The sequence below is a fragment of the Trachypithecus francoisi genome, unplaced genomic scaffold, assembly GCF_009764315.1.
Source record: "Trachypithecus francoisi isolate TF-2019V2 unplaced genomic scaffold, Tfra_2.0 Lachesis_group8, whole genome shotgun sequence".
In the NCBI taxonomy this organism is placed as follows: domain Eukaryota; kingdom Metazoa; phylum Chordata; class Mammalia; order Primates; family Cercopithecidae; genus Trachypithecus; species Trachypithecus francoisi.
Genome location: NW_022681473.1, coordinates 95098310 through 95125697, shown reverse-complemented (window position 1 = coordinate 95125697; position 27388 = coordinate 95098310). Strand labels below are relative to the sequence as shown.

Below are 27388 nucleotides of genomic sequence, written 5' to 3'. Positions count from 1 at the left end.
AATCAACTTTCATTGAGGGGATATCAAAAAGCAAAGGTGAACTTTCACCCTCAGTAAAAATTAAATGTTATGGCCATCCTAGGTAGTAAAAGGAAAGCATGCCAGGGAGTAGACCACAGCGTTCTTGCAGCACTATCTATCTCCAATAAAATGTTAAGACCACAGGGAGACAGAGAGGGGAAGACATCGTGATGATTCATCAACACAGTTTAAGCAGGAAATATGAACTATTTGGTTAATCCTTATGAGGAAATGAAAGGAGACTTGTTATATTAAACTCCTTCAGGATTTGTGGTTTTACGTGATCAGAGAAAGAAAAACTGACAGATCAAGAAAAGAAGAGACAGTTGGATAGAAGAAGTTAGAGTAGCCACAGGAAACAAGAAAAGAAACAGGCTGAGATGTCAAACCACAGGACAATGTTTTATCATTTTCATTTTTTTTTCACCACGTCAGAAACTAAATTCCAGTAATTGCATGCCAATTTGCTGACGACAAGGCACTTCCTGATAATGAGCCTGGAAGTCTGAACGGCAGTTTCACAATCTGTAAGTACATGTTTCCGCCCTTTGCAATAAGGAAAGACATAGTTTACTTTCATTTTTGAGTCTGAGGCTCTTTTCAACGCTGTAGAAAAGGACAGAGGCTGTTACCTATGGCAGGTGAGTCCTTTTCTGACTAGGAACTTGGGAGTAGGATCTTAGAAAACACTTGATTTATTGCTCTGTAATAAACACAAGAAAGGAAGTGAGTCAATAGCACACATTCTGAATTCCTTTTCTTACTGATTGTGTGTAGTTTGAATCATGGGACCTGTTGTTAGAGATATTGAAGGAGATCATATGTTTTCCAGATGTCGTCTAGCCAGAAAGAAGTTAATTATTTTCTTTTAGCTTCTGGTAATCAAAAGGAGGGTAAAGAAAGCCAGAGGAAGTTATTTGTGTGTTCTAGAAGTTTCAAAATGCATTCTGAAATATTTCTTTTGATTCCAGATTAATTGCCCAGATCATAAACCTTTCTCCCAGAATCAGATCTGAGAGCCTCTGAAGTGTTACTCTCTTTGACATCTCTTATTGTGAATTACATTTTTGTCTGTTTAAAGTGATTCAATTTTTTCCCCTTTCTCTTTGTTCCTGGTACTGACTACTTTAATATAATATTTCATGGTTTAATATCACTGTTGTTTTGTTTTGCTGTTGTTGTTGTTTTTAACTGATCCCCTTCTCTACAGGACTTAACTCTCCAATCCATTCTGCACACAACTTTCAGGTCACCTGTCTTATACACAGAAGCTGAAAAAGCATAAGGGATAGAGTCATGAGTTACTTAGGCAGCTAGTATTTCAGCAGGTAATATGCTTCTTTGGCTTCATTCTCCTCATAGGCAAAGGGAGAAATTGGACTAGATCAGTGGATTCTAAACCTTCTAACATATCACAGTAATCTGTAGTCATATAAAAAGTCAGATGACTACCCCCTTTCTCACCATGAATAGCTCAATCTTAAATACCCTGCAAGCATTTATTACCTTTGAAGATTGTCACATAATTCTTATGAAACTGACTTGACATAGGTTTGTGTACAGATTAGTGTTATTAGGAAAGTTGACCAGTTAGTTAACACTCTCTGCTTACCTGCTAGTGATCTGTTAATGTAATTAATTAACTTTGCTGAGGGACATACAGTGGCTCCCTATTGCCTTTTATTTTTTAAATATTTGAACTTTCAGACAAGTTCTTCTACCTTTTGAAACATGTGTATCCATTTTTTCCATTAATCTTTGTAAAGCATGATTTCAGCTTCATAAAAACATACTGTATTTACTTCACTCATATTACCTTGTTGAGTTTCTTTACTCCTTTGATTCTCCCTGTAGAACAATTCTCTCCGAGGTTTATGTCTCACTTCACAACATTTAACTTAAGCTCCAGAATCAAGGGATCATTAGATAAAGATAGGGGAAATTGAAAGTCACTAGTCAAAAACAAGTCATGGTTTGATAATTATAAACAACCAAATGTAGTCAGTTGTTGTTACCTTAAACTCCTGAGGAATTGTATCCTATAATATGTTTAAGTATTACATCACTTTACCCGGAACCAAAACTGCGATCCCCATGAGTTTTTTCCTCTAATTGATTCCTTTCATTTTTATTATCACTGCTGCTTTCATTTAGTGATTATTATAATAAGAAAAAAAAAATCTATAGTAACCATCTCTTTAAAAAATGCTTAGCATATGATAGCTATTTCATGCACTCTCTCTGATTTAATATTTAAAATCAATGAACACAGTTGTGCTATTATTGCCATATTATAGTTGAAGGGGATACTTAGAGAATGCCTTCAAAATATGCTTTAGGTCAAAAGTCTGTTAGGAGGAGTGGTCTCAGGTGGGCATGACTCTCAAACTCTGCTATTACTCTACCTTTCTGCAAATATCTTCAAATACTTGCCCTGTCTCTGATCACTGCCACTTCAGTCCTGGCTTCATATTTCTATTTTTTCTAAAGCCCAGCTCTTCCAGTTTTCCAGTTACACCAGACACCCACATGTCTTTGTGCTTCTTTCTTCACTACTCTCTGCCAAGAGACCAGCCCCTAGTTTTCCAAGGGCCAAATTCCTACCAGTCCTTCAGGTCTCAGTGCCAAGCCCTGCCTTCTCTGGACAGCTATCTTCTACCTGAGACACATTTCGCTTATGCTTTTCTTGAGCTTCTGCTGATTATTTACATTCTTATAATATTTTTCATTTTACTTATTTGCATATCTATCTTCCCACTTGACTGCAAACTTTAAAGTGTACAAACATGCTTCAAAAGTGGTACCACCAATACTAGCAGAGTAAGTTTCAAGAATTTATGCTGATTAAATATACCTGAATGGACAGGGGAATGAACACACCTTCCTTCTGTTGAAACGTCCAACATGCAACTATCGTCTGTTAAATGAAATCAAACTTACCTGATTTGCTATTAAGAATTTGTAATTGCCAGGCGGGTTCACCTTGCCCACTGCTTAGACAGAGCCAATTTATAAAGACAGGGGAATTGCAATGGCATAAGAATAATTCACGCAGAGTCAGCTGCTTGGGAGAGGGAAGTGTTATTATTACTTAAATCAGTCTCCCTGAGCATTCAGAAATCACAATGTTTAAAGATAATTTGGCAGGTAGGGGCTTGGGAAATAGGCAGTATTGATTACTCAGGCGGGAGATGGAATCATAGGGTGTCAAAGTGAGATTTTCTTGCTGTCTTCTCTTCCTGGGTGCGACAGCAGAACTGGTTGGTTTAGATTACTGGTCTGGGTGGTGTCAGCTGATCCACTGAGTGCAGTGTCTGAAAAATATATTAAGTGCTGATATTAGGTTTTAAAAAATGATATTATCCCTGGAAGCACAAGGGGGACATTTCGACTCTAGGAGCCAGAGGCTGCATGACCCTTAAATAGTAATTTTTAATCTTGTAGCTAATTTGTTAGTCCTGCAAAGGGAGACTGGACCCCAGGCAAGAAGAGTCTTTTCGAGAAAAGGTTGTTATTGGTTTTGTTTCAGTCCAACCATGAACTAAATTCCTTCCCAAAGTCAGTTCGGCCTACACCCAGGAATGAATAAGAACAGCTTAAGGGATAGAAGCAACATAGAGTCGGTTAGGTCTTATTTCTTCGCTGTTGCAATTGCCTCAGTTATAATTTTGCAAAGGCATTTTCAATCCCTCCGTTTGGGTTTTCTAATAACTTAATCTTAAGGTGTAGGCTATGAAGATGGGAAAAGGCTATCTATCACTCTGGCTTCTTCCTGCTGACAGGGGACATAGTGGAAATTAGAGTGAACCCCAAGGTGAGAAGAATGGAACCACTTTGCAATTGTCTGAGCACACTCGTGCAGGACTGACTGGGTTTCCAATGCTTGCAATGCAAAAACATTAGTACTCTCCTCTGTAGTTTTACTGTAATATTTAAGCCAATAGCCTCCTGTAAGGTAAATAACAAATCCTAGGATGAAGAGGACAATTCTCAATTTTAAAAGCAAATATTTGAAAGCATTAATTTGGGGACTTCTAATCCACAAAGAATTTAGGATTTAGTCCAAACTGTAGAAAAAACTCAAGGACAACTAACAACAGATGTATTTGTATGTTTTCTTTTGAAGCATAATTTTTCTCTCCAGATTCCATTTTTATTAAAAATAAATTATGATAGAACGAATGTGTTTACCAAAATAAGTTTTAGTCTTATTGTACTTGGCCTGACTATTTGCATAAAGTGCAACAAGAATAATTATTTTTTATTTAAGCCGTTTATTGTTTAAATTGGCTTTGATGGAACTCTGTTTCATGAGGAATCTCAGATAAGACTTTTTAAGAGCCGATCCCAGCCACGCATTTGTACCCTTAAATACCTATGGGTTGGGTAAATTCCTTTTCTCTCAACGTCCCAAGGTAACTTGGAGCTCATGAACCTGTTAGAAAGTGATATTCTTTACTTACTGCAGATCAAGAACCTTGTACAAGGACTCTGTAGACAAGGTATGAGGCCAGATTCCCCAAGGGGCTTTTATTGACTGTATAAGTCAACTTCGATTTTTTAAGGGAAGCGTGCCATTCCAGTCAAAGCCTTGGTAAAATAACCGATTTCTCCAATTGTGTCGTGTTACAAAAGAACACAGACTTTTATTGTATTTACGAAATTAACCATGCTGCCATAAATTGAGAATACTTACAAAGAGTTTCCAAATTCTGGAGAAATCAGGTAGAGAGAAACATATATGCTTCAAAATTTTTTCACAGGAGTGTATTTTACCTACTTGTTAAAAGTTGCAAATATCTCTAAAGAAATGTTATCTTGACTCTGAAAACAAAAGGATTGGTGACGTTTAAGACATCACCTCTCCATGAGAGTCCTGGAAGTTTCATTTTTTTCCTCTATTCCAATAGCACAATTTTTAAAGTTATCTGAGACCTGCACTCAGAGTCCTATATCTGATTATTAACTTCTTTTTGAAAAGGACAAAAGCAAGGCAAAATGTCTGTGGATGACAAAAGTCTATAAACCCTATTAAAGCTATAATCAACTAGGAATTTTGCTTACTTCTGTGGCATCCAACAATTTTTACATAACAATAATTGCAAATTACTAACTATGTACACTAAATAATATCAGAATTATAGAAGTTAATATAAATACACAGAAGACAGAAAATTCAGTACTTGAAAGATTTCTTTTGCCAGTTGTTAACTGGATTACTGGCTTCAGAGGGGAGCCCTTGGAGGAACAAGGCCAGGAAAGCATACATTTTTTTCCGAGCCAAATAAGCAGCCACAGCTGAAGATAAAGACAGATCTCCAAAATGAAGGGTGCCATTTTATACTGGACCCTTGATCCCCAAAAGGAGGGAAATACTACTGGAGAAGAGAGTACAGTGCTTCTAACCTGCATTTTATTGCAAGGCAACCTAAAGCCAATGAGCCCATTTTGAAATCAGGCCATCCCCCAAGGAAGTCTCATCTCTCAGTCAGGTATGGGGATGTTTCCATGTCTTCCAGGTGATCTGGAGCATGCTTCTCTGATTCAAGTGTGCAAAGAGCCAAGTATTCCTGTGAAAATACTATTAGCCATCCCTTAAAGTATATTTCCTTCCTGGTTATTACATACCAAAGCTCTCTCATAATGCAAAGTAATTTCTGATATCCCCAAAACTCAAACTGTCAGACAACACAATGCAAAACAGAACAGAGCCTTTGATTTTGAGAGGGATCTATCTACTTTTAATTCCTTGGGTGTCATGAAGAAAACAGAGGGTTTTTTGTTTGTTTTTTGTTGTTTGTTTTTCCTGAAATGGGGTCTGTGGTGCCTCCCCTGTTTTTCCCAAGGAGTCCCAGGCTATCAGAAGTTATCTTAGGGCCTCTCGTGTGTATTAAGAGTGGTAAGACAAAAAAATGGAGAAAAATAATTCAGTTGACTAAGAGGAAAAAAACATTTTATGGCTAAATGAGATCCAAGAAGACAAAAACATTAAGGCCTTTTAAATGTATCTATAACTTGTTTATTCACTTTTAATTAAGCTGACTTTTAACCATAGTGCTCTTAAAAAAATCCTTTTAAATTTCTTATTACCCAACTTTAGCCATGCGGCCAATATTTCTGGCTTTTGAACTTTACCAAAAGTAACCTCCCAGGTGCTTCAAAGACATGGTAAGCAGTTTCTTTTTACAAGATTTAGAATTTCCCCAAGGTAGTTCAGAGAAAGGAAAATTCAAGAGAGGAAATCAGAAGCTATCCATGGAGTTTTGGGAGAACCTCATTAAATGGCAAAGTTACGCAAATAGCAAGCCAGAAAGAAATCATTCCAGAAGCCAAGAATAGAACCTGGGCCACTATTGTCAAAAGGCAAAGTCTTAGCTACTGAGTTACAGTCTTGAGAAGTTTCCATTGCTATTCCAAGAAGGATACTAGAGAAGCCACTTTTAACGTTACCAAGGTTTTTAACTGCTCAAGAAAAATTTTTAGGGCTGGATGGTGTAAACCAAAAGAAAGTATCCACATTTGGTCACAAGATTAAGATATTAAAGAGACCAAACAAGACAGAAATTCCATACAGTATTGGTTTCAGGGACCCATACCAAAGTTTATAACTGTCCAGCCTGCTGAGCTGGCTTGAAAAGCAGGTTTAAAGGGGTCCTAAACCCATATTATATCCTGCAATACCCCTCTTTCTGTTACAGAACACTGAAAGACAAATTCTTAGCACAAAATACACCAGATTTGCTACAGGCTAGGACTAGTCTTGCAAATTCTTTTTTCTATTAATCAAACCCTTACAGAGAGACAAAGAGTGATATTTACTGTTTACACAGATGGAGAAAGAGAGAGACCAGAAACCTAGCTTGTAAGAATTTCTTACTCTTTTTGCTGGCATACCAGATTTCTGGGTTCCCTTCCTCTGCAACTTCCAGAGGAAGGGAATGGCTTCTGATCACCCTGCTCACCTCACCATAGTTGTGGGATTCAAGCCACTTTACAAGAGAAAATCACCATTTTCTATTGTATGGAACCGTAGGCAAGATACTTAAAATGCAAGATGCTGCCCAACTGGCTGCCTGGGGAACTGTTTAACATTTTCCATCCCAGCAGAATTCACATAACAAAACAGACACTAGTCACCTCGTTCAGCACCCAGGATCAACCTGGCAAAGCTTAAACTTTTTCCTGTTGGTCCCTGTTGTCTTTGATCCACTCCAGGTGGGGAGGGACGACCTCAGAACAGTAATTCACAATGGAGTCTCTGGGTAAGGCAAAGAGCAGATAGTCACCATGAGACAGGCCTGTTGAACTTTCTCCAGGGCTCATCAAATGTAACAGAAAAGAAGAGTTCTCTGAGTTAGGCCTGCTGGACTTCCTCCAGCAATTCCTTCTGAGATTCCCTCCACATATACAAACACGCACAAAGATGAGACAGACAAAGGACCTTCCAAATCAGATGATCCCTAACCAGGAACTCTAAGAGTATCCCTTCCAAACTATCCTCCTGTTCTCTGTCTGAGAAATCTCAAAATCTTCCTGATTGAGAAGTCTCCTGAACCAAGACTCTTCCTACTAGTTAGAGCCAACTGAGATCCCAGTGGAGCCATAAATATATCCCGTGGTGGAGCTACAAAAGATGCCCTGCGATGGGGCTATAGACACCTCATCATAGAGCTACAGACCATTTGAGAGAAGGAAGGAGGCATTAGCAGTGCCTAGTATATTCACCAGTTCTGACACCCTGCAATGGGGCTACAGACAGACACCCCACTCTGGGGTCACAGAACCAGTAAGGAGAAGGAAGGAGGCATTGGCAGCACCTAGGTTACTCACCAGACACCCTGCAATGTGACTATAGACAGAAACCCTGTGATAGGGCTACAGTTAGAGGACATCTATCCAGGATTATTTCTCCACTGCAATTAAATGCATGCACATTGGGTTGGCAGTGCCTGCCAGTGGAGAGAGTACCAGAGCCAGCCCCCAGTCCAAGAGAACTAGGCAGCAACTTGGGCTAGTTTCTGGATCCATCGCTGGACAGGAGGCACCAAACTGCAGACAGGTAGCCACAAAGGCTTTCCCAGTCTGATTTCTTTCGCTGTTGTAATTTCCTCAGTTATAATTTTGCAAAAGTGGTTTCATATTCTTCAAGAGTTGAACCATACTTAAATTTTATTCATTTGTTCCTACATTGCCTTGACTACTGATTCAGTAAATAATTAATACATATCCCCTGAATGCCAAAAATAGTGCAGGTGTATTTTATGGCCCCTGTCCTCACAGAGCATGAAATCTAACAGTGGATAGTGATAAGTAGGCTGGGAATCACAATTAAATGGAGAAAAAAAGAAGAAAGGCTGGACGTGGTGGCTCACACCTATAATCCAATGCCAGCAATTTGGGAGGCCAAGATGGGTGGATCACCTGAGGTCAGGAGTTCGAGATCAGCCTGGCCAACATGGTGAAATCCCATCTCTACTAAAAATACAAAAATTAGCCAGGCGTGGTTGCGTGCACCTGTAGTCCTAGCTACTCAGAAGGCTGAGGCAGGAGAATTGCTTGAATCCGGGAGGCCGAGGTTGCAGTGAGCCAAGATAGCACCACTGCACTTCAGCCTGGGTGACAGAGTGAGACCGTCTCACAAAAATATATAAATACGTAAATAAATAAATGGAAAAAATATGCTACACTAAGGAGATTCAAGGTGCCCTAGGAGAATATACATCTGACACTGCCTCCTCCAGAAGAATCAGAAAGTATTCCCTTAAGAAAATATCATCTAATCTGATACTTGAAGGATAGACAGAGAACAGTACAAAAATCGGAAGAAACTAGAAACGGGGCTGCTGAAAATATACAGACCCCTAAGAAGAGACTTGATTAACTGAAAAAAAATGCCATCTAATCTGAGACTTGAAGGTTAGACAGACAGCAGAAGGAAAACAAGAAGGAATGAGAAGGTGGGGACTGGAAATACAGAGATCCCTAAATAGAAGCTTTCTAGAAACTAAATGAAGGGTGGAATGTTTTGAATGTAATGAGCAAGGTGGGAACAGTATCAGAAGACGAGTGAATGAGAAGGCCTAGATTAGAATAGGCTGAAAGTTTTCATGGTCAAATCTAGATATTGGAACACTCCTCATTGTGAAGACTAGAAAGGGCAGAGAGTAGGTTGATAAAGTTCTTATGAATTTATTTCTTCAGAAAGGATGTTGGCCTGAATAGAAGTAATGAACAATTAGAATTGAGAGAAGTGGTCAGATTCTGAAAATGTTTAGCAAATAAAATCGATGCAATGTGAATTAAGAAGGGAAATAAGATACAGGAAGGCCAAAGAGGTTGAATATCACCAGGTTTTGCTGCTTTTTTTGTACATGGAGTATAGGTATTATTTACTAGTATATGGAAAAGAAAATAAAGGATGGAAATGAAAAAACGAACAGTTCATCTTCGTAAGTTGAGTTGAATGAGGTTGTGAGATGTAGTTGAGATACCTCTTTGTATATTGGATGTATGGGCTTCAATACCGACATCCACATCTGGGCTGAATCCATAAATTTGAGGGTGATTTATTTATTATTTTAAGCCTATAATGGATGCCATCAGAATGTGCAGATTATACCTCAGGCCATACTTTTAATTTACTTATTTATTTATTTATTTGACAAATAAATATTGTATGTATTTTCTATGTGCAACCTTCAGCTTTTATGAGTTTAGCCTGTTTAGATTCTACGTATAAGCAAGATAATGTGATAGTTTGTCTTTTGGTGCCTGGCCTGGCTTATTTTACTTAATACAATGTTCTTCATGTTCATCAATATTGTCAGAAACAATAGGATTTACTTCCATTTAAAAGCTGAATGGTGTTGCATTGTGTATATAAACCACATTTTCTTCATCTATTCATCTGTCTGCAGACATTTAGATTGAATTTGTATCTTGGCTATTGTGAATAATGCTGCAATGGAAATAGAAGTTCAGATATCTCCTTGAGACACTTATTTTCAAATTTTTGATATATACTAAATAGTGAGATTTCTTGATCATATCTTTAGCTCTATTTTTGACTTTCAGAGGTGTCTCCATATAGGTTTCCATAAAGACTATGCTAATTTACTTTTTCTTTTTTTCTTTTTTGAGACAGAGTCTCACTCTGTTGCCCAGGCTGGAGGGCAGTCATGGAATCTCAGTTCACTGCAACCTCTGCCTCTAGGGTTCCAGCCATTCTACTGCCTCTGCCTCCTGAGTAGCTAAGATTACAGGTGCCCACCACCACGCTCAGCTAATTTTTGTATTTTTACTAGAAGCAGGGTTTCATCATGTTGTCCAGCCTGGTCTAAATCTCCTGACCTCAGGTGATCCGCCAGCCTTGGCCTCACAAAGTGCTGGGATTACAGTCGTGAGCCACCACGCAGGGCCTAATTTACGTTTTTACCAACAGTGTACAAGAGTTTCTTTTTTTCTACATCCTCTCCACCATTTGGTATCTTTTGTCTTTTTGGTAATAGCCATTCCAACAGGTGGGAAGTGATATGTCATTGTGGCTTCAATTTCCCTGATGGCTACAGAGGTTGATCATTTTTCATATACATATTATCTGTATGTCTTTTGAAAAATGTTTATTCTGGTCCTTTGCTTATTTTTAAATCAGTTTATTTTCTTTCTATTGAATTGTGTTCTTTGTATTTTGCATATTAATTCCTTATCAGATTTGCAAATCTTTTCTCCCATACTGTTGATTGTCTCTTTAATCTTTTGATTGTTTCTTTGGCTGTGTAAAAGCTTTTTAGTTTTTTATGTAATTTCATTTGCACATGTTAGCTTTTGTTTCCTGTCCTTTTGTGTCACATCCAAAAATCATTGTCTAGACCAATGTCATGAAGCTGTTCCCCTCTGTTTTCTTCCAGTAGTTTCACAGTTTGGGTCCTTACATTGACATATTTAACTCATTTTGAGTTTATTTTTGTGTATGCTTAGAGATTTTTATTCTTCTGCATGTGGTTATCCAATTTTCCCAATACCATTTATTGAAGAATTTGTTCTTTCCTGATTGTGTGTTCATGAAACCTTTGTTGAAAAGTCAAATTAATGTAAATAGTTGGGTTTATTTCTGGGTTTTCTGTCCTGTTCATTTGCTCTCTGTTTCTACTTTTATGCCACTATCGTGCTATTTGGATGACTGTACCTTTGTAGTCTATTTTGAACTCAGGTAGTGTGATGCCTGCAGCTTTGTTCCCTTTACTCAAAATAGCTTTCGTATTCAGGGTTTTTTTGTGATTCCATATAAATTTTAGGACTTGTTTCTATTTTTGTAAAAGCTGCCATTAGAATTTTGATAGGAATTGCATTGTATCTTTAGATTTCTTTGGGTATTATGGACATTTTAATAACAGTAATTTTCCCGTTCATCAACTCAAAATATATTTCTACTTATTTTTGTCTTCTTCAATTTCCTCTATCAATATTTTATAGTTTTGAGATTTGTTATTATTGTTGTTATTTTTGAGACAAGATCTTGTTCTGTAGCCAAGACTAGCATGTAGTGTCACAATTATTGCTCACTATAGTCTCAAATTCCTGGGCTTAAGCAATCCTCCCACCTCAGACTTCCAAGAAGCAAGGACTATAGGCACATTGCTACGATGGCCAGCCAACTTTTAAAATTTTTTGTACAGACAGAGTCTCAGCACGTTGATCAGGTTGGAGTTTTATACTTTTATGTGTACGTGTTTTTTTTTTTTTTTTTTTTTTTTTTACCCATTTGGTTAAATTCATTTCTAAGTATTTTTGTAGCAATTTTAAATAGAAATTTATTTATTTTTAAAGATGGTTTATTGTTATACAGAAACACTACAGATTTTTATATATTGATTTCTTTATCCTGCAATTTTCTTGAATTTGTTTATTTGTTCCAAAATATTTTTGTGGATCCTTTAGGGTTTTCTGTATATAAGACCATTTCATTTTTAAACAGGCACAATTAAACTTCTTCCTTTCCAATTTTGATGCCTTTTATTTATTTTTGTTGTCGAATTGCTCTGGCCAGAATTACGTTGAAAAGAAGTGGTGAATGTGAGTATCTTTGTCTTCTTCCTGATCTTAGATAAAGGGTTTTCAACTTTTCACCATTGAGTATGATGTTAGCTGTGTGTTTGTCATACGTGGCATTTTTTGTGAAAAACTCTTCAATTTTATTGCTTATTATATTTCTTCACAAATCATTTATTCAGTCAACACTATATTAGTTTACTGAGCACACAAATAAATAAAACAAAAGCCCAGAACTCAGGCAGATTGGATATCCCACAAACTAATCTGTGTACTGTTTGCAAATCACACTGTGTTCCAACATCCGTACATGATGTTGCAAGACTAATATTTTTGCTACCTGTTCTCAGAAGCCTTTGTGATCTCACCTGTTGGAATGTACTAATGTTTTCTGAGCCCCTTAAACATCTTGTCTACATTCTCTTAAGAAGCTCTTCACAAACTGTCAGGCAATGTAGTTTGATTCTGAACCTCTAGATTTCAATTCTTATTCCCAGTTACTATATACTCGATGTTCTTTCACATTATTTGAGTTAATTACTTCTTACCTTTCATTTTCCATATAAGAGAGGTTAATATATGTTTTACATGGAATTTTTGTGAAATTTCAGTAATGCACTTGGCATGATGGGGACTCAATGAATATTAACTATTTTAATTGAACCATATCATGATTAACTTATAGAATATGGTAAAAAAAACAAGATTTGAATCCTAATTCACATGATATGAAGCAAGTTATTATTTAAATGGTAAATATAAAATAGGGAATGTAATAACTACCCCACTGGCTTACTGTGAGGGTCCAGTATATTAACATTTGTAAAACCCTTGGTACAGTGATTTGTAAATAATAATGATAATTATAATGATGATTTATATTGCTTTATATGCATTCCTTTTTTATTTATAATAAGTACATGGGAGATGTTACCCTTTATTAAGTTAGTTTGTGTTAGGTAACTTTTTTCCTGATTTGCAATGTCTAATGTCTTTCTCATAATAGCTGTCCAATAAACATTTATGAAAATATTAATTCAAGATAACCCAGACAATGAGGCTGGTGCTTCTCTGCCAAAGCTTTTGTGCAATGTCCTGACATGATTTCTTTAAATGTCATTTTGTGTCAACACTATCCTTACATCTACATGGATTGTATAATTGTCTTCATAGCATTGATTGAGAATTGATAAGATATCCAGCATTTCTCTGTACAATCTGCCAAAATCATATCTGTTGTATTGAAATAAAGGATGTATTACTTTGATATCTATATTTCCTCATAAATATTCAAATTACTGTAAGGAGTAATACATTAACATGGTGTCAAATTAAGTTAATCGACTACACTGGAAGATTAGTAATCAGGTTACTTTCAATTTTAAATTTTCATTGAGAACAAGATTTGAAAGAATTATAAGTATGGATGCACTCATCCATTTATTCTTTAATTTATGTATTTAGCAAGCATATTAAGTACTTTTAAACATTTTGAATACAAAGATGGGGGTATAGGATGTATGTTAAAAAATGCAAATTCAAAGATATAGTTCTTTCACCAAGAAAACTAAATACAGAAAAGAGTAAAAATCATATAGCCTGTAGGAAGAATTTATATTCTAGACAAGAGCATTGACTTTCCCGAGAATACATATTTTAGGCAGATCATTATCGCTATGAGTCGTGAACCAGTAAAAGAGAAAAATGAATACAGTGGATGACCAGGAAGTTAGCATTAGGTCCAATGCCACAGAAGGAAGATGAGAAGCTAAAAGAAAAGAAAAGAAAAAGGAACAAAAAAGAAAATAAAAAGTATTAGGTGGCAATAAATTGTTAAACAGCCGGGTAGGAATTTGATGAATGACAGAAATCTACGGGTACAGGAAGACAGATGGTGAAGTAGGACATACTTTCAGAAGTATTTCACATTGTAGAACTATATCTAAAGTGACGGTGAAACTCTTTAAGCTGTGCCCATAGTTAAAGGAGTTTTCTATTTCTAACAGAGGGCAACCAGAGAAAAAAGCCACTTAAGATGCTGGAATCCCTGGGCAAAGATTTCCTCACTGGCGTTTTAGATAACTTGGTGGAACAAAATGTGCTGAACTGGAAGGAAGAGGAAAAAAAGAAATATTATGATGCAAAAACTGAAGACAAAGTTCGGGTCATGGCAGACTCTATGCAAGAGAAACAACGTATGGCAGGTCAAATGCTTCTTCAAACCTTTTTTAACATAGACCAAATATCCCCCAGTAAAAAAGGTAAGATTGGGTCTTTTACAATGAATGTCTCGATTTTCCCAGAATCTATTTAACTCCAAGGCCTAAGCAGTGTCTTCTGTGATTCCCTTGTCTTTCCCTTCCTAAACTGTCATTTTCACTAAACCTGTCATTGTCCTTTTAGAGACCACTTCACCTTTTGTGGGGTGGAATCCAGTTTACAAGCAGATAAAAGACTGAGTCCTTGTGTTTAGATTTTGTACAAAAATAGTTAATAGTTCACACCTTGTAGTAAGGGATACATAGAACTAAACCTAGATTCTGTCACCTGTGACCTATGAGACTTCCTGCAAGTTGCTTAACTTCCCGAGCTCCCTATTTATTAGTCTTACCATCTGTGAAATGAAGACAATTCCAGTACTTTCTCATAAGATCGTCTAGGCCTAGAAACATTATAATGATAGGCACCACATGCCAACAACTCCCAAGATATTAGCTCTCATCTGGAACTCTCTCCTCTGAACTCCAGACTCATTTAACTCTAGCAGCATATTCAACAGGTCTGCTTAAGTGTTTTGCTGGCATCACAAAACAAATACAGCTAAAACTATACACTTGTTCTCCAGAATAAAACTGTTGCATTTTTATTCCCTTTTCATCTCAGTAAACAGAAACAACATCTACCAAGTTTCTCCCACCAGAACACAACTGGTTTCTTCACCAATTAATAACAGTAATCAGTAGTTTTCTTGGCACATAGTGGATGCCTAAATAACGTAGGATGAATAAATAAAGCGTATGCATTCAGTAAATATTAGTTTTCATAATTATTATGTGGATGCTATGAACTAGACTTTTCCAGTGCTTACTTATTTCTGCGATTTATAAAATATGATAAGGAGAATCTCTGTAAAGTGTCTAAAATTTTAAAACTTCTTTTTGGAACTTTTGACCCAGATTGAATTATGTATTATTAGAGGTTAAATATTCTCATATTGAAGTTCACCAGAGACAGACTCAATTCCCCCCCAGAATTTAAGCTTAGAGATTGAGCCATGAAGTATTACAGATTACCAATAATGATAAATAGTAGTAAACAAAAGGAAATATAAATTGTTGAGACCTCACCATATCAAATGAGCTTCTTCAATCAGCACTCCTCTGTGAAGAAGGGGTGTTCCTACCAACAGGGAGCACATGCTAGCATGACAGTTGCTCAAGATTATAAGAAGGTAGCATTCTCATTCATATTTAAACTGGTCCCTTTGCAGGGCTTTTCGTTTGTTTGTTTTGTTTTTTTTCCTCAAACCTGGGATGGCATGGAAACAATCTCCGTTTTCAAAAAGTCAGTGATAGTGCAACTAATCGGAATTAGAGTAGAAGTAATAGAGGCTTCAGAATGGTTTTAGCAAACCCAGATATCACAGTGAGCATTCGATTCTAAACTGAAGTAACTTATCTGATTAGCAGAGGCTGTGGCAGGAATAAGGCAGCTGCAGCCCCTCACAGGCGGGGCCTAAAGTAGCTCCCTGGGCTCTATCTTCAGATGGAGTCTCCAGAGTGATCCCAGAAAAATTTAGGTACACTGCCAGTGTACCTACAGTGTACCCAGCTCTCTTTGGGCAGCACTCTGCACTATAATATGTATCATCCTGTAATGAAATGATTTGCTTTCATGCTAATCTTACTATTGGATATAAGATAGAAATTTTATCTAATTTTTAATTTTACCTGAAAACACTGTATCTACACATACACACATAATTATCATTAGGAGATGATTAAGTTAGGAAGTTCTCCAAACCTGTAAGTGAACTGGAAACAGAAAACGTTGGATTAGAAAACATACCCTCTAACCAGGGAATATCCAAGGATCCAGCATGTCTTCACATTGGCAGAATTTTCTGAAATAGGATGAAGGTCATATATCACTGTGTAATCTATGAAAAAAAGATGCTCAGAAGGGTTGATATTCATACACACTCTTACAACTTGTTACATCTCCAGAGTTCAGACTGGCTGGCTTTACAAATAGCTGGCTTTACAATTTGCACAGGGATAATTGAAGTTCATTTGTTCTAGAATCACTAAAAATTAACAGCAAAGTTGCTAAAAAATAATGCCTTGAAAGTACAAGATTCAATATTCTGCGGTTTGGTGTATGTATGTATCGGTATGTGTAGTGGGGATTAGAAGGGGACAATTACACCAAAATGGGATTTTGTTCCATCCTGTATGGGATAACTATTAAGCATTTGGCTTGTGGCTAAAGACACATGTTAAAATAATACTTTTTATATGTTATGTTAAATAAATGTTATTAGAATTAATGTTACCTGTTTAATTGTACTTTTTACATGTGATAGTAGAAATTAAATACTGGACATGGAACACAAATTTGTAGTAGATAGCACTCTGACAATTATTTACCCAGTATACTCTTGCACAGACACAATAGAAAGTCCACACAGATAAATGAGTATCCTGGAGTAAAACCTTTGGAAAAATCAAATTCTTTTGACTGTATAAAGAAAGGCCAAATTTAACCCCAACCTCATCGAAATGTTTTCCCCAGAATGATCAGAATCTATGATTACATGTTTGGGTGGATCTTCTTTTCTGTCTTTTCGAGTAGCAATACATCTCCTGATGTAGAATACTAGATATGAGATACCACTAAAACCCCTGCATGTAAAGAAATCTTCTTCCCAGGACGTCTTCTCTCTCGAGCTTCTTAGGTGGCAAATTGGGTCACAGAGGCAGAAATCACAATTTATGTTATGTGATATCCTGCAGCTCATCCGAATATCGAGGCTGGACCACCTGAGTCAGGAGAATCTATAGATGCCCTCAAGCTTTGCCCTCATGAAGAGTTCCTGAGACTATGTAAAGAAAGAGCTGAAGAGGTGCTATGCTATCTGCATTAAACAGTAAAAAAGAAGAGAAATTGCTTTCCTTCAGTGCACCATTTCTTACAGCACTAAATGATTGGGGGTGGGGATGGCAGTAACCATTTGCAATAACGCTTTTAGTAAGGGAAAGATTATGTGACTTCACAATGATACCAATCCTCTCTCAACCCATAATGCAGATCATTTTATCATGAGTTGAGAGAAAATTGGTATTTCTATGGCTCATGTATTTATTCTTGTAATTATTTGGATTTTATGAAAATTGTAGCATTAGTCATGGAATAAACATATTTACAAGATAAGATAGCTGACCAGTAATTGGTTGCACTCTAGTTGAAAAGTCTAGATATGAAGGATACTTGGGAAATATAATTAAAGCTTGAAAAACAGTATACATTTATGTGTTAAAAATAGTAACAAAATAGCTATGCTTCCAAAGGCAAAGACTTTTGCTGTATTCATTTTTCAGTGGCGCCAATGACAACATTTCTTGCTTTGTATGAAATTTGACCTGAACTTTGAATGCTAAGAAAGATTGGAATAGTTGAAGAAGAAAAGAGAAAAGAAAAGGGGTAGAAATTATCTAGTTTCCTCAAGATTCTTGAATAACCATTTCAGATATGTCCTGGTTCTTTCCCTGGGTTCTTCAGAGAGAGAAACTCAGTGTCTTTGATGCAAGTTAGAGCAGAGAGCAGCTGCATGAAGACTTAAAAAAGCAACATTGATAGGCATAAAGGGGCTGAAAGAAGACTTGAGTAAATTAAATTTACTGTGTCTCCATATCCTGCAGATCTATCCAATAAAGGAGAGAAATGACCGCACACGCCTGGCTCTCATCATATGCAATACAGAGTTTGACCATCTGCCTCCAAGGAATGGAGCTGACTTTGACATCACAGGGATGAAGGAGCTGCTTGAGGGTCTGGACTATAGTGTGGATGTAGAAGAGAATCTGACAGCCAGGGTAAGAACCCCTCAGCTGCCACAAACACATACATATTCAACACACATCCTTCTAATAACTACTTAGCTTCAAGAAGCTCAACAAGGTTTAACAACCTGTGTGTGTGTGCGTGTGCGTGTGTGTGCGTGCGTGTATATGCAAAATGAGAGTACTAGATTGGTAAATCTATGTCTCTTTGGTCCTCCAAATATCCTCAATTCTGGAAAACTAGACTAAACATGATTGGCACATGTTTTTACGTTTCTTATTGAATTCCAAAATCATGTGATTGGGATGCAGCCCCAAGAATCCCCAGAAAATTATAGACTAATGAATGCTAAATGGGAGCACACTTGTAAAACAAATATTGAGTCCTAAACCTGGTGCCAAGAGCTATTCTTAACATTGGGAATAGGTCTGTAAATGAGGTAAATGAGACGGGAAGTTCCCAGCCGGCATTCATCTAGGTTACAGTGGAGAGAAACAGTGAAATTTTAAGAAAAGAGACAACTTCAAGCACCAGGTGTGCATGTGTGTGCCTATAAAACAGTGACAAGACAGCCAAAAGTAAGCAAAAAGAAAAGAAAAAGGAAACATGAGACAGAATTGCAGGGTTGAGAGCCATGTTTTTGGGTTGGTTGGAGACGGCTCTGGAAAGACACGAATGCAGTGCCTTCAAAGTAGGAGACGCTAATGTGAAAGAGCTGAGCTGAAAACGAACCTGGCACATGAGAAGCATAAAGAGAAGACCAGTGTGACTAGAGGTTGAAGGAGAATGGACACAGTATGAGGGTGGAGTATGGTCAGGCCAGAAGTTTGATTCTATTCTAAGCATAGTGGGATGGATTTTACAAAGAAGGTGCTGTGTTGCATTTATAACACATGACTCTTGGTAGGTAGGGAGAGAAAAGATTGAGATGGAAAAGAAAAAGTAACACATAACAATATACAATATACTAAGAAGAGAGTATGTCAGTAGGAAGAGAAAATGAGAACCCACAGCCCCATAGAGAAGGAAAAATAAAACCATAAAACAGCTGTCATGACTGAGTAAGCAATATGTGAAGCACCATGACCCGGATGTCACATATGTTTCTTGTTTCACTCATGGTAAACCTAGGATGTCCTATTCATTGTGATGCTTCTCTGACTGAAGTTAGACATTGCTCTTTTACAGGATATGGAGTCAGCGCTGAGGGCATTTGCTGCCCGACCAGAGCACAAGTCCTCCGACAGCACGTTCCTGGTGCTCATGTCTCATGGCATCCTGGAGGGAATCTGCGGAACTGCACATGATGAGAAAAACCCAGATGTGCTGCTTTATGACACCGTCTTCCAGATATTCAACAACCGAAACTGCCTCAGTCTGAAGGACAAACCCAAGGTCATCATTGTCCAGGCCTGCAGAGGCGGTGAGTGCTGGGACTGAACATCTAACAGTTACGAAGGTGTATGCAGAGGATTGTGATGTTTGGTTTATATTTAGGGGAAACAGTCTTAGACCCCATCCAGTGCAAATAAAGTACAATGAATTCTAAAGAAACTCTACCTAAGGGTCTGGTAGAATGAGAAATTGTCTCATCAGCGGAGAAATTTCTGTACAATTTTATCCACAGTAAGCGGTGAAGGAGATCATCAGAATCCCTAAATCAAAGTGAAACAGAAATACTGAAACTTTGGAATGGAATCATTTTCATGATAGCTTGATTTGTAAATGTTTTACAGACATTTGGACAGTGTGTGGTTTGAGAAGAATTTCATTTGAAACTGGGGCCATTATGTCAAACAGCATCCCTTTTTCTTATAATTATTGAGGGGGAAATTAGTAAACAGATCAGGAAACTTTAGAATGTTGCAGTTCAATTTTGCTCCAGAGATTCAATTGTCTCATGGCTGGCTGAGGATGGTGGTTCATGCCTATAATCCCAACACTTTGGGAGGCCAAGACAGGAGGAGGGCTTGAGGTCAGGAATTTGAGACCAATTGTCTCACAGCTCTTGGAAGCTATTTTTCGAAAGAAAACAATTTTTTTTTTCTAAAAATGATAAATTCAAGATGATCTCACTATCAGTAGGCACACTGTTGAATGACACTGGAGAGAAAGCAAAGTGGGGTGTGTGTGTGTGTGTATTTGTGTCTGTGTGGCTCTGTATGTATGAAACTAGTAAGAATGAATATTCAAAAAGAACAAGGTGGGCAATTGTGATAGCCATTCTGTGGGAGGCACAGCAGTGTGCAGAAAGTTAATGTCTCTACAGCAAACCGTGGGGAACTGTGGGTCAGAGACTCTCCAGCATCCTTGGAAGTGGCCTCTTCACAGTCACCTGAGAACCTGGAGGAAGACGCTGTTTACAAGACCCACGTGGAGAAGGACTTCATTGCTTTCTGCTCTTCAACCCCACGTATGTATCTTTCAGTGGCAGTAAGGGATTTGTGGGCCTGAGGCTACCTTTTGAATGAGTCTACAAAATCAAGAATCCCTGTGAAACAATGATCTGATAGAATGTTGTGTGCTCTCCACATATTTTACATGATCTTATGTGTGATATGAAAACAGATTCCTACCCCCTCCAAAACACACATTTTTGAAAATTGTACTTTTATTATAAGTGTTACACTTTACAGTCAGAGGCATACCAAATATTAAAGTAACCCAATACATGGAAACCCATTCACCACTCACCATTTAAACATATGATGAATTCTGTTTTTTTTTTTTTTGTTAAGCCCATTTAACATTTTACATAGTGTTTTTATGGATTCCAGGAATGACTTCTCTTTCTCAAATGATCAACTTCAAGTCTTCTTCTCCATATTTCCCATGTGATTCTACAATGACCAGTGCCATTGCATGCCCTCCTAGAACTGTGGATACCCTTTAAAACAAGTAGAAGAATTAAGTGGAATTATCCCACTTTACAGAGGAAGAAATAGAAGCTCAGAAAGATGAAGGAACTCCCCAATGTTCACAGTGAGTAAGCAACAAAAAATTGCTACCAGGCTCCAAAGTTGTGGGGTTGATTAGGTCTAATCTCAGGGAACATTGGTTAATATTTCACTTCTAGGTAATTATCTTAAGGAGCGTACATTTAACTGTTTTTGATTTGTATATTTTTTAAATCTTATTTTTTAAAAACACTTTATTGAGGTATGATTGACATAAATAATGGTACATATTTAATGTGTACAACTTAATGAGTTTGGAGATATGTATGTACTCCTGAAATCACCACCACTATCTATGCCATGAACATATCTCTCTTCTCCAAAAGATTCTTCCACTTCTCTGTTAATTATTATCATCATTCCGTGATTGCGTGTGGGAAGTATACTTAGCATAAAATCTACTCTTTTAGCAAATTTCAGGTACATAAAACAGTATTGGTTACTATTGGCACCATCCTGTACAGTAGATTTTTATCACTTTGTCTTCTATAACTGAAACTTGTCATGTGTTCATCATTTTGTTTATTATATGGTGAAAGACAGCGTGGCATAATCTGCAAACAACCATAGAGCCTGGTAGCAATTTTTTGTTGGTTACTCAATGTGTGAACATGGGGAAGTTGCTTCATCTTTCTGAGCTTCTATTCCTTCCTCTGTAAAGTGGGATAATTCCAGTTATTTCTCAAGCCCCTATAAAAGCAGAGAGAATGAGCGTGAGTTTTGTAGTAGAAAGTCAATCCCAAGAATCAAAATTCATTCACTACACAATCTCCTGCAATGCTTACGAACTGCAACTTTTGGTCACCTTTTGCTAGGTTTTCTGTTTACTTTCTGTGGAAAGTGGGTAAATGTCAGGTTGTAAGTGCTTCCTACAAATCTGTAAAGATAATTCCCAAGCTACGCTTTTCTTTTTAAAAAATTCTCAAAATGGAAGTATAAACAAAAACAGAGTGAAAGTCATAGCCCAAGGCATACCCATCTGTATCATCATAGATAACGTGTCCTGGAGAGATAGCACAATGGGCTCCGTCTTCATCACACAGCTCATCACATGCTTCCAGAAATATTCTTGGTGCTGCCACCTAGAGGAAGTATTTCGGAAGGTAAGTGTCTCTTTCTTTTCTAGTTATTCATTTCTTCAGGAAGAATTTGTCATGATTCGCCTTTCACTTCACAATGACAATCTTTGTCAGGGAAGTGAAAGTAGAGAGGTACCTAGTTTCTGTCGTTCGGCTGTTTGAAATATGGCTAAGGAAAAGACAATTCCAATATATCCCAGCAGAAGATCAAAGTAAAATAAAAAAAATGTCAACCATAAGCTTTATGCTATGGACTATAAGTTCTTAAGTTTTAGAGAAGGAAAAATATTTTGAAATAATTTTTATTACTTAGTTTATTAAATGAATGAAATCTGAGTGGTCTGCGAGGTCATGGAGTTCCTCCTAGTGACAGAGGGGTAAATGAGGCCTACATGATGTAAGCCTATCTTCTAGGACTCACATTTTCGTGGGAGATATGGATACTGAAAATGTGGGTTAACCAACAAATATGCGCTTACAGATTGTGATAGGATCCATAAAGACATGTAAGAGGGAACAAAATGAAGTCATTCTTTCAATAAAATGTGTAGAAGGAAAGGTTTGCTATTCCTTGCCCAACTTGGGACATTCCTTATTCCCACTACTTCCTATATTATTTTTCTCCATAGCTCGTACCTCCACCCACTCAGCATAGTTTATTTATGTGTCTGTTTTTTAACCTGTGTTTACTCACTAGCATGCAAACTTCATTATGGCAGAGATTTGCCATAATTCAACAAATCGGGCATGTAGCAGATATTTAACTAATAATTATTGAATAAATATATGCATAATACATAGATAAACGTTGCCTCTTGTTTAAAGAGAAATGGGATTGGCATTAACATAGAATAGTATAATTTTTAGTAAAGTAAAAATTGTAGAAAACAGTAAAACTCCCATGGGAAAATAAAGATACACCTTGGCATTTAAAGAAGAAACCATCCAGGACTAGCACAGTCACTCATTCCTGTAATCACAGCACTTTAGGAGTCCAAAGGAGGGTGGAGTGGCTTGAATCCAGGAATTTGAAGTCAGCCTAGGCAACATGGCGAAACCCATCTCTACAAAAAATACAAAAATTAGCCAGGCATATTGACTAGAGCCTGTAATCTGAGCTACCTGAGAACTGAGGTGGAAGAATCACTGGAGCCCAGGAAGCAGAAGTTGCAATGAGCTGAGATTGCACCACTACCCTCTAGCCTGGGCAACAGAGTAAGACCCTGTCTTAAAAAAAAAAAAGTAATGAAAGGAGGAGGATGACGAGGAGAATGAGAAGGAGGAGGAGGAGGAGAAAGGAGGAGGAGGAGGAAATGCAACATAAATTGAGACAGAGTTCCTGTGAATAGAGATCTAGGAAGTTAAATCTTTTAAATCTTTTTGGATAATTAGGAGTTAGACATTGTACTTTCAAGGATATTTATAGAAAAAGGAACTGAAAATTCTGGTTTTAGGATAAGTAGACTCTTACCAATTAGTTGATGCAAAAAAAACTTCAAGATCAGCTTGGTGGTGGAGACATGAAAGTTGTTCAGTGTTTGGGTCTTAAAGATAAGATACTGGGGCTGGGCGTGGTGGCTTACCCCTGTAATCCCAGCACTTTGGGAGGCCGAGGTGGGTGGATCACAAGGTCAGGAGTTTGAGACCAGCCTGGCCAACATAGTGAAACCACGTCTCTACTATAAATACAAAAAAACACAACTAGCTAGGCTTGGTGGCGGGCACTTGTAATCCCAGCTACTTGGGAGACTGAGGCAGAAGAATTGCTTGAACTCGGGAGGCAGAGGTTGCAGTGAGCTGAGGTCGCACCATTGCACTCCAGCCCAGGAGACAGTGCAAGACTTCTTCTCAAAAAAAAAAAAAAAAAAGATAAGATACTCGGATTTAATTCTCCTTCAGTTGAGGAATCAGCTTTGGTGGTCATTGAAAGTACAGAGTCCTTCCTTATGCAGTTTTCATGAACAATTTCCAAGACGTTGGATTAGACACAAGGTGTTTATTTTGATGTAAAGAGTGCAGTCTGACATGGAGTGTTAATTCTAAGAGGCAGGGGGCAATGTTGAGGAGTTAGAATGCCCATGGGCTTGGTTCTATGAAACCTGCAAGCTCTTTTCATTCCAGGTGTTGTCTGGTTCATGGTGCAAGATGCTTTCTGAGACCTCAAAAGAGTCTTATCTCATCTATAGCCTATTTTATTTTTCAGGTACAGCAATCATTTGAAACTCCAAGGGCTAAAGCCCAAATGCCCACCATAGAACGACTGTCCATGACAAGATATTTCTACCTCTTTCCGGGCAATTGAAAATGGTTAAGTATTGAGAGTTGTTGGTGGTGTGTGAAATAAATGAGGGAGTGATATTGGTGGTTAGGTCCAATGACAAAGGACAGCTGAGTACTTGGATGGTCAGTTGGTGTTTTTGTTGATGTAGTCTGGTGATTATCTGCTACTTTTTTTCTGACTTATATGCATTTGGATTCCTCCAACTCTACAATTAATCAGGCAATCAATCAATCAAGGAAGTAAGAAAAGCTGCAGCAGAATGTGATAATGAATAACTCAGGATAACAATTATTAAAGTGGAAACATGCTCATGCTTCCATTACTATTTATATTCATTTATCTCTCATAGTGTTTCTCTTTTATTCTCCCTTTCTTACACACACACACACACACACACACACACACACACACACAGACAGACAGACACTAAGTAACCAAACACTGCATCAAACCCTGAACAAAACAGAGTAAACAAAGGAGTTAACTCTGGAGAAAGCAACATTTTGATCCTCTAAGTGAGGATGTCACAGCAAATACCACATTACCGACATACCAGATAGTAGAAAATACATCCTACACTGTAGAGTTTGTGTTGATCTAGGCTTTGGTTCTCAGACTGTTCTCACAATGCAGATCACCAATCACTCAGAGTTGGCTTCTGAATCCTCAATCACAGTCCAGAAGTTCCTTCAAGCTCCCATGTAACTTTTGTTACTATTTTGATCACAATGTTATAGAATGGGTACATTGAGTCTGTACCAAGTGATTACTTTCTTCACTCATAACAGCTTTATTTCACACTAGATTATAAGACTATTATCAATTTCCCTCCAACATGCATACTTAAAATTATATTTTATAGTGAAATGTATAAAGTTGTTCTCAATACTTCCAACATTTACTGCATAATTTTTTACTCTTGGTTTCTGACACTTCAATCACAATATTGCATCATTTCAGCATAACAGTTTTCAGTGCCTAATCCATCCAGTGGGGTGACATTTGGACATTGAACTATTTATTGACCAATATTTGCCAACACTAACTGTGCACCAGGTTTTGTTCTAGATGCTTGGAATATGCCAATTAACAAAGTAAATAGATTTCTTACACTCAGACAGCTTATATTCTAGTGAGTAGAAACAGACTCTGAAAACATAAAGTGGTAAATACATCACAGGCCAGAAAGGAAAAATAAAGGAAGAGAAAGGAAAACACAGATTGATGGATGTTGTACTCCTATAGATATTTCACTCAAAAGCTTTTCTTGAAATAATGAAATCAGAACAAAGAATGGAGAGAGTTGGGGAGTGAATAATGTGGTTCTTATGCAGGAAAAGTGTTCCAGCACAGAATGCAGCCAGTGCAAATGCCCTGGGGTAGCAATGCACTAAATATATTTAAATAACTGCAATGAGATAGTGTGACCAAAAGAGAACATTACTGGGGAAAATGGCAGAGACAAATTAGGAGAAGCAGTGAGAAGTCAGATCTCATGGTTCTATGTTAGCACATGGTAAACGTTTAAAAATTGTTACCTGAGTGAGACAGGAAGCCTTTCTAGTGCTTTAGAAAAAAGAAGTGATATGCTTTAAATTAGGTTTTACAAAGATCACATTTTGGTGAATAGACTAAGATGTCACAAATGGAAATCAAGGGAAGTGGCAAGAGCACATGGAAGAGGATGCAAGAAGAATCATGATGAGGGATGGGATGAAGGCAACAAGGGTGACCATCTTGACATTCTGTTCTTTCTCTCCCCTGCAGGAAGCCACAAGCAACCCAATCCTCCTTTATCAACTTCAAGGAGCACCTTCATTAGTACAGTTAGCATATTTAACATTTTGTATTTCAATAAAAGTGAAGACCAATGAACGGTGTCTTTTTCTAATAGTGAATATAATTTCAATGAAAATGGTGGGTGAGTGGAAATGGAGGAAGCTAACTGGATTTTCGAGTTTTATGGCTCATGAAATATCTATATTTGGCTGATGAAGAAAACTGACTGCGACTACCCCCAACAATAGGATGAAAGAAGATGTTACCGAAAACTATAGTGAGATACTGCCTTATACCCATTTGAATGACTCCCATCAAAGAAAACCCCCAACAAACAGAAAATAACAAGGGTTTTCAGGGATGTAGAATAATTGGAATCCTGTGCTCTGTTGGTGAGAATTTCAAATGGTACAGCCACCATGGAAACCTGTATGGTAGTGCCTCATAAAATTAGAAGTAGAGTTACCATATGCTCCAGAAATTCCACCTATAGGTACACAACTAAAGAAGTAATTGAAAGCAGGGTCTCAAAGATATATTTATACACCCACATTTATAGCAGCATTGTTCACAATACCTATATTTGGAACTATCCCATAACTGATAAATGAATAAGCAAAATGTGGCATATAAACATAATGGAATTTTATTCAGCCTTAAAAGAGAAGGAAGTTCTGACATTTGTTACAATATGAATGAACCTTGACATTATGCTATATGAAATAAGGCAGCAATAGAAAACTCATATGGTATGATTTCCCTTACATGAGGTACCTAGGGTATTCAAATTCATAAAGACAGAAAGTAGAAGGGTGACGGCCAGGGACTGTGGGGAGGAGGAAATGGGGAGTTATTATTTAATGATATAGAATTTGAGCTTTGCCAGATAAGGAGGAATTCTGCAGGAAAATGGGGGTGACTGTTATATGACATTATGAATGGATTTAGCATCAAATACTACATTTAAAAATGTTAAGATGGTCAATTTTGTGGTATGTATTTTTAAGACAATAAGACATTGGGGAAAAAGGGGATAATTGGAGGTGAGAAAAGATGGAATAAATTGCACCTAGGAAATTCTGATCAACTTACACATAAGAGAATTAAGCTACTATGCAAAACTGATGTAAGAAGACATGAAAGTAAAGTATAGTATTTAT

The 27388-nt window shown here is 37.3% G+C and overlaps 1 protein-coding gene across 2 annotated transcripts; it reads left to right on the top strand.

The window, feature by feature from the left end:
* The first annotated feature begins 506 nt into the window (after positions 1 to 506).
* Positions 507 to 26320, top strand: LOC117080360 (caspase-4). Of its 2 annotated transcripts, XM_033205348.1 has the most exons (9): positions 507 to 662; positions 14076 to 14330; positions 17085 to 17194; positions 17991 to 18164; positions 19321 to 19555; positions 20402 to 20545; positions 22083 to 22192; positions 24372 to 24475; positions 26217 to 26320. In XM_033205348.1, exons 1-8 carry the CDS (start codon positions 656 to 658, stop codon positions 24468 to 24470), a joined length of 1134 nt encoding a protein of 377 aa, XP_033061239.1. In that variant the 5' UTR covers positions 507 to 655; the 3' UTR covers positions 24471 to 24475; positions 26217 to 26320. The 2 variants fall into 2 exon arrangements, 1 of the variants encoding a protein (XP_033061239.1); XR_004435803.1 differs by lacking the exons at positions 24372 to 24475; positions 26217 to 26320 and adding an exon at positions 20910 to 21114.
* The last annotated feature ends 1068 nt before the right edge of the window (positions 26321 to 27388 follow it).

What these genes read in the sequence shown, in the direction of transcription:
- LOC117080360 (XM_033205348.1), top strand. An exon ending in AATATCCCCCAGTAAAAAAG is followed by an intron (nt 14,331 to 17,084) that starts GTAAGATTGGGT and finishes GATATCCTGCAG; the next exon opens with CTCATCCGAATATCGAGGCT. An exon ending in TGTCCAGGCCTGCAGAGGCG is followed by an intron (nt 19,556 to 20,401) that starts GTGAGTGCTGGG and finishes ATGTCTCTACAG; the next exon opens with CAAACCGTGGGGAACTGTGG.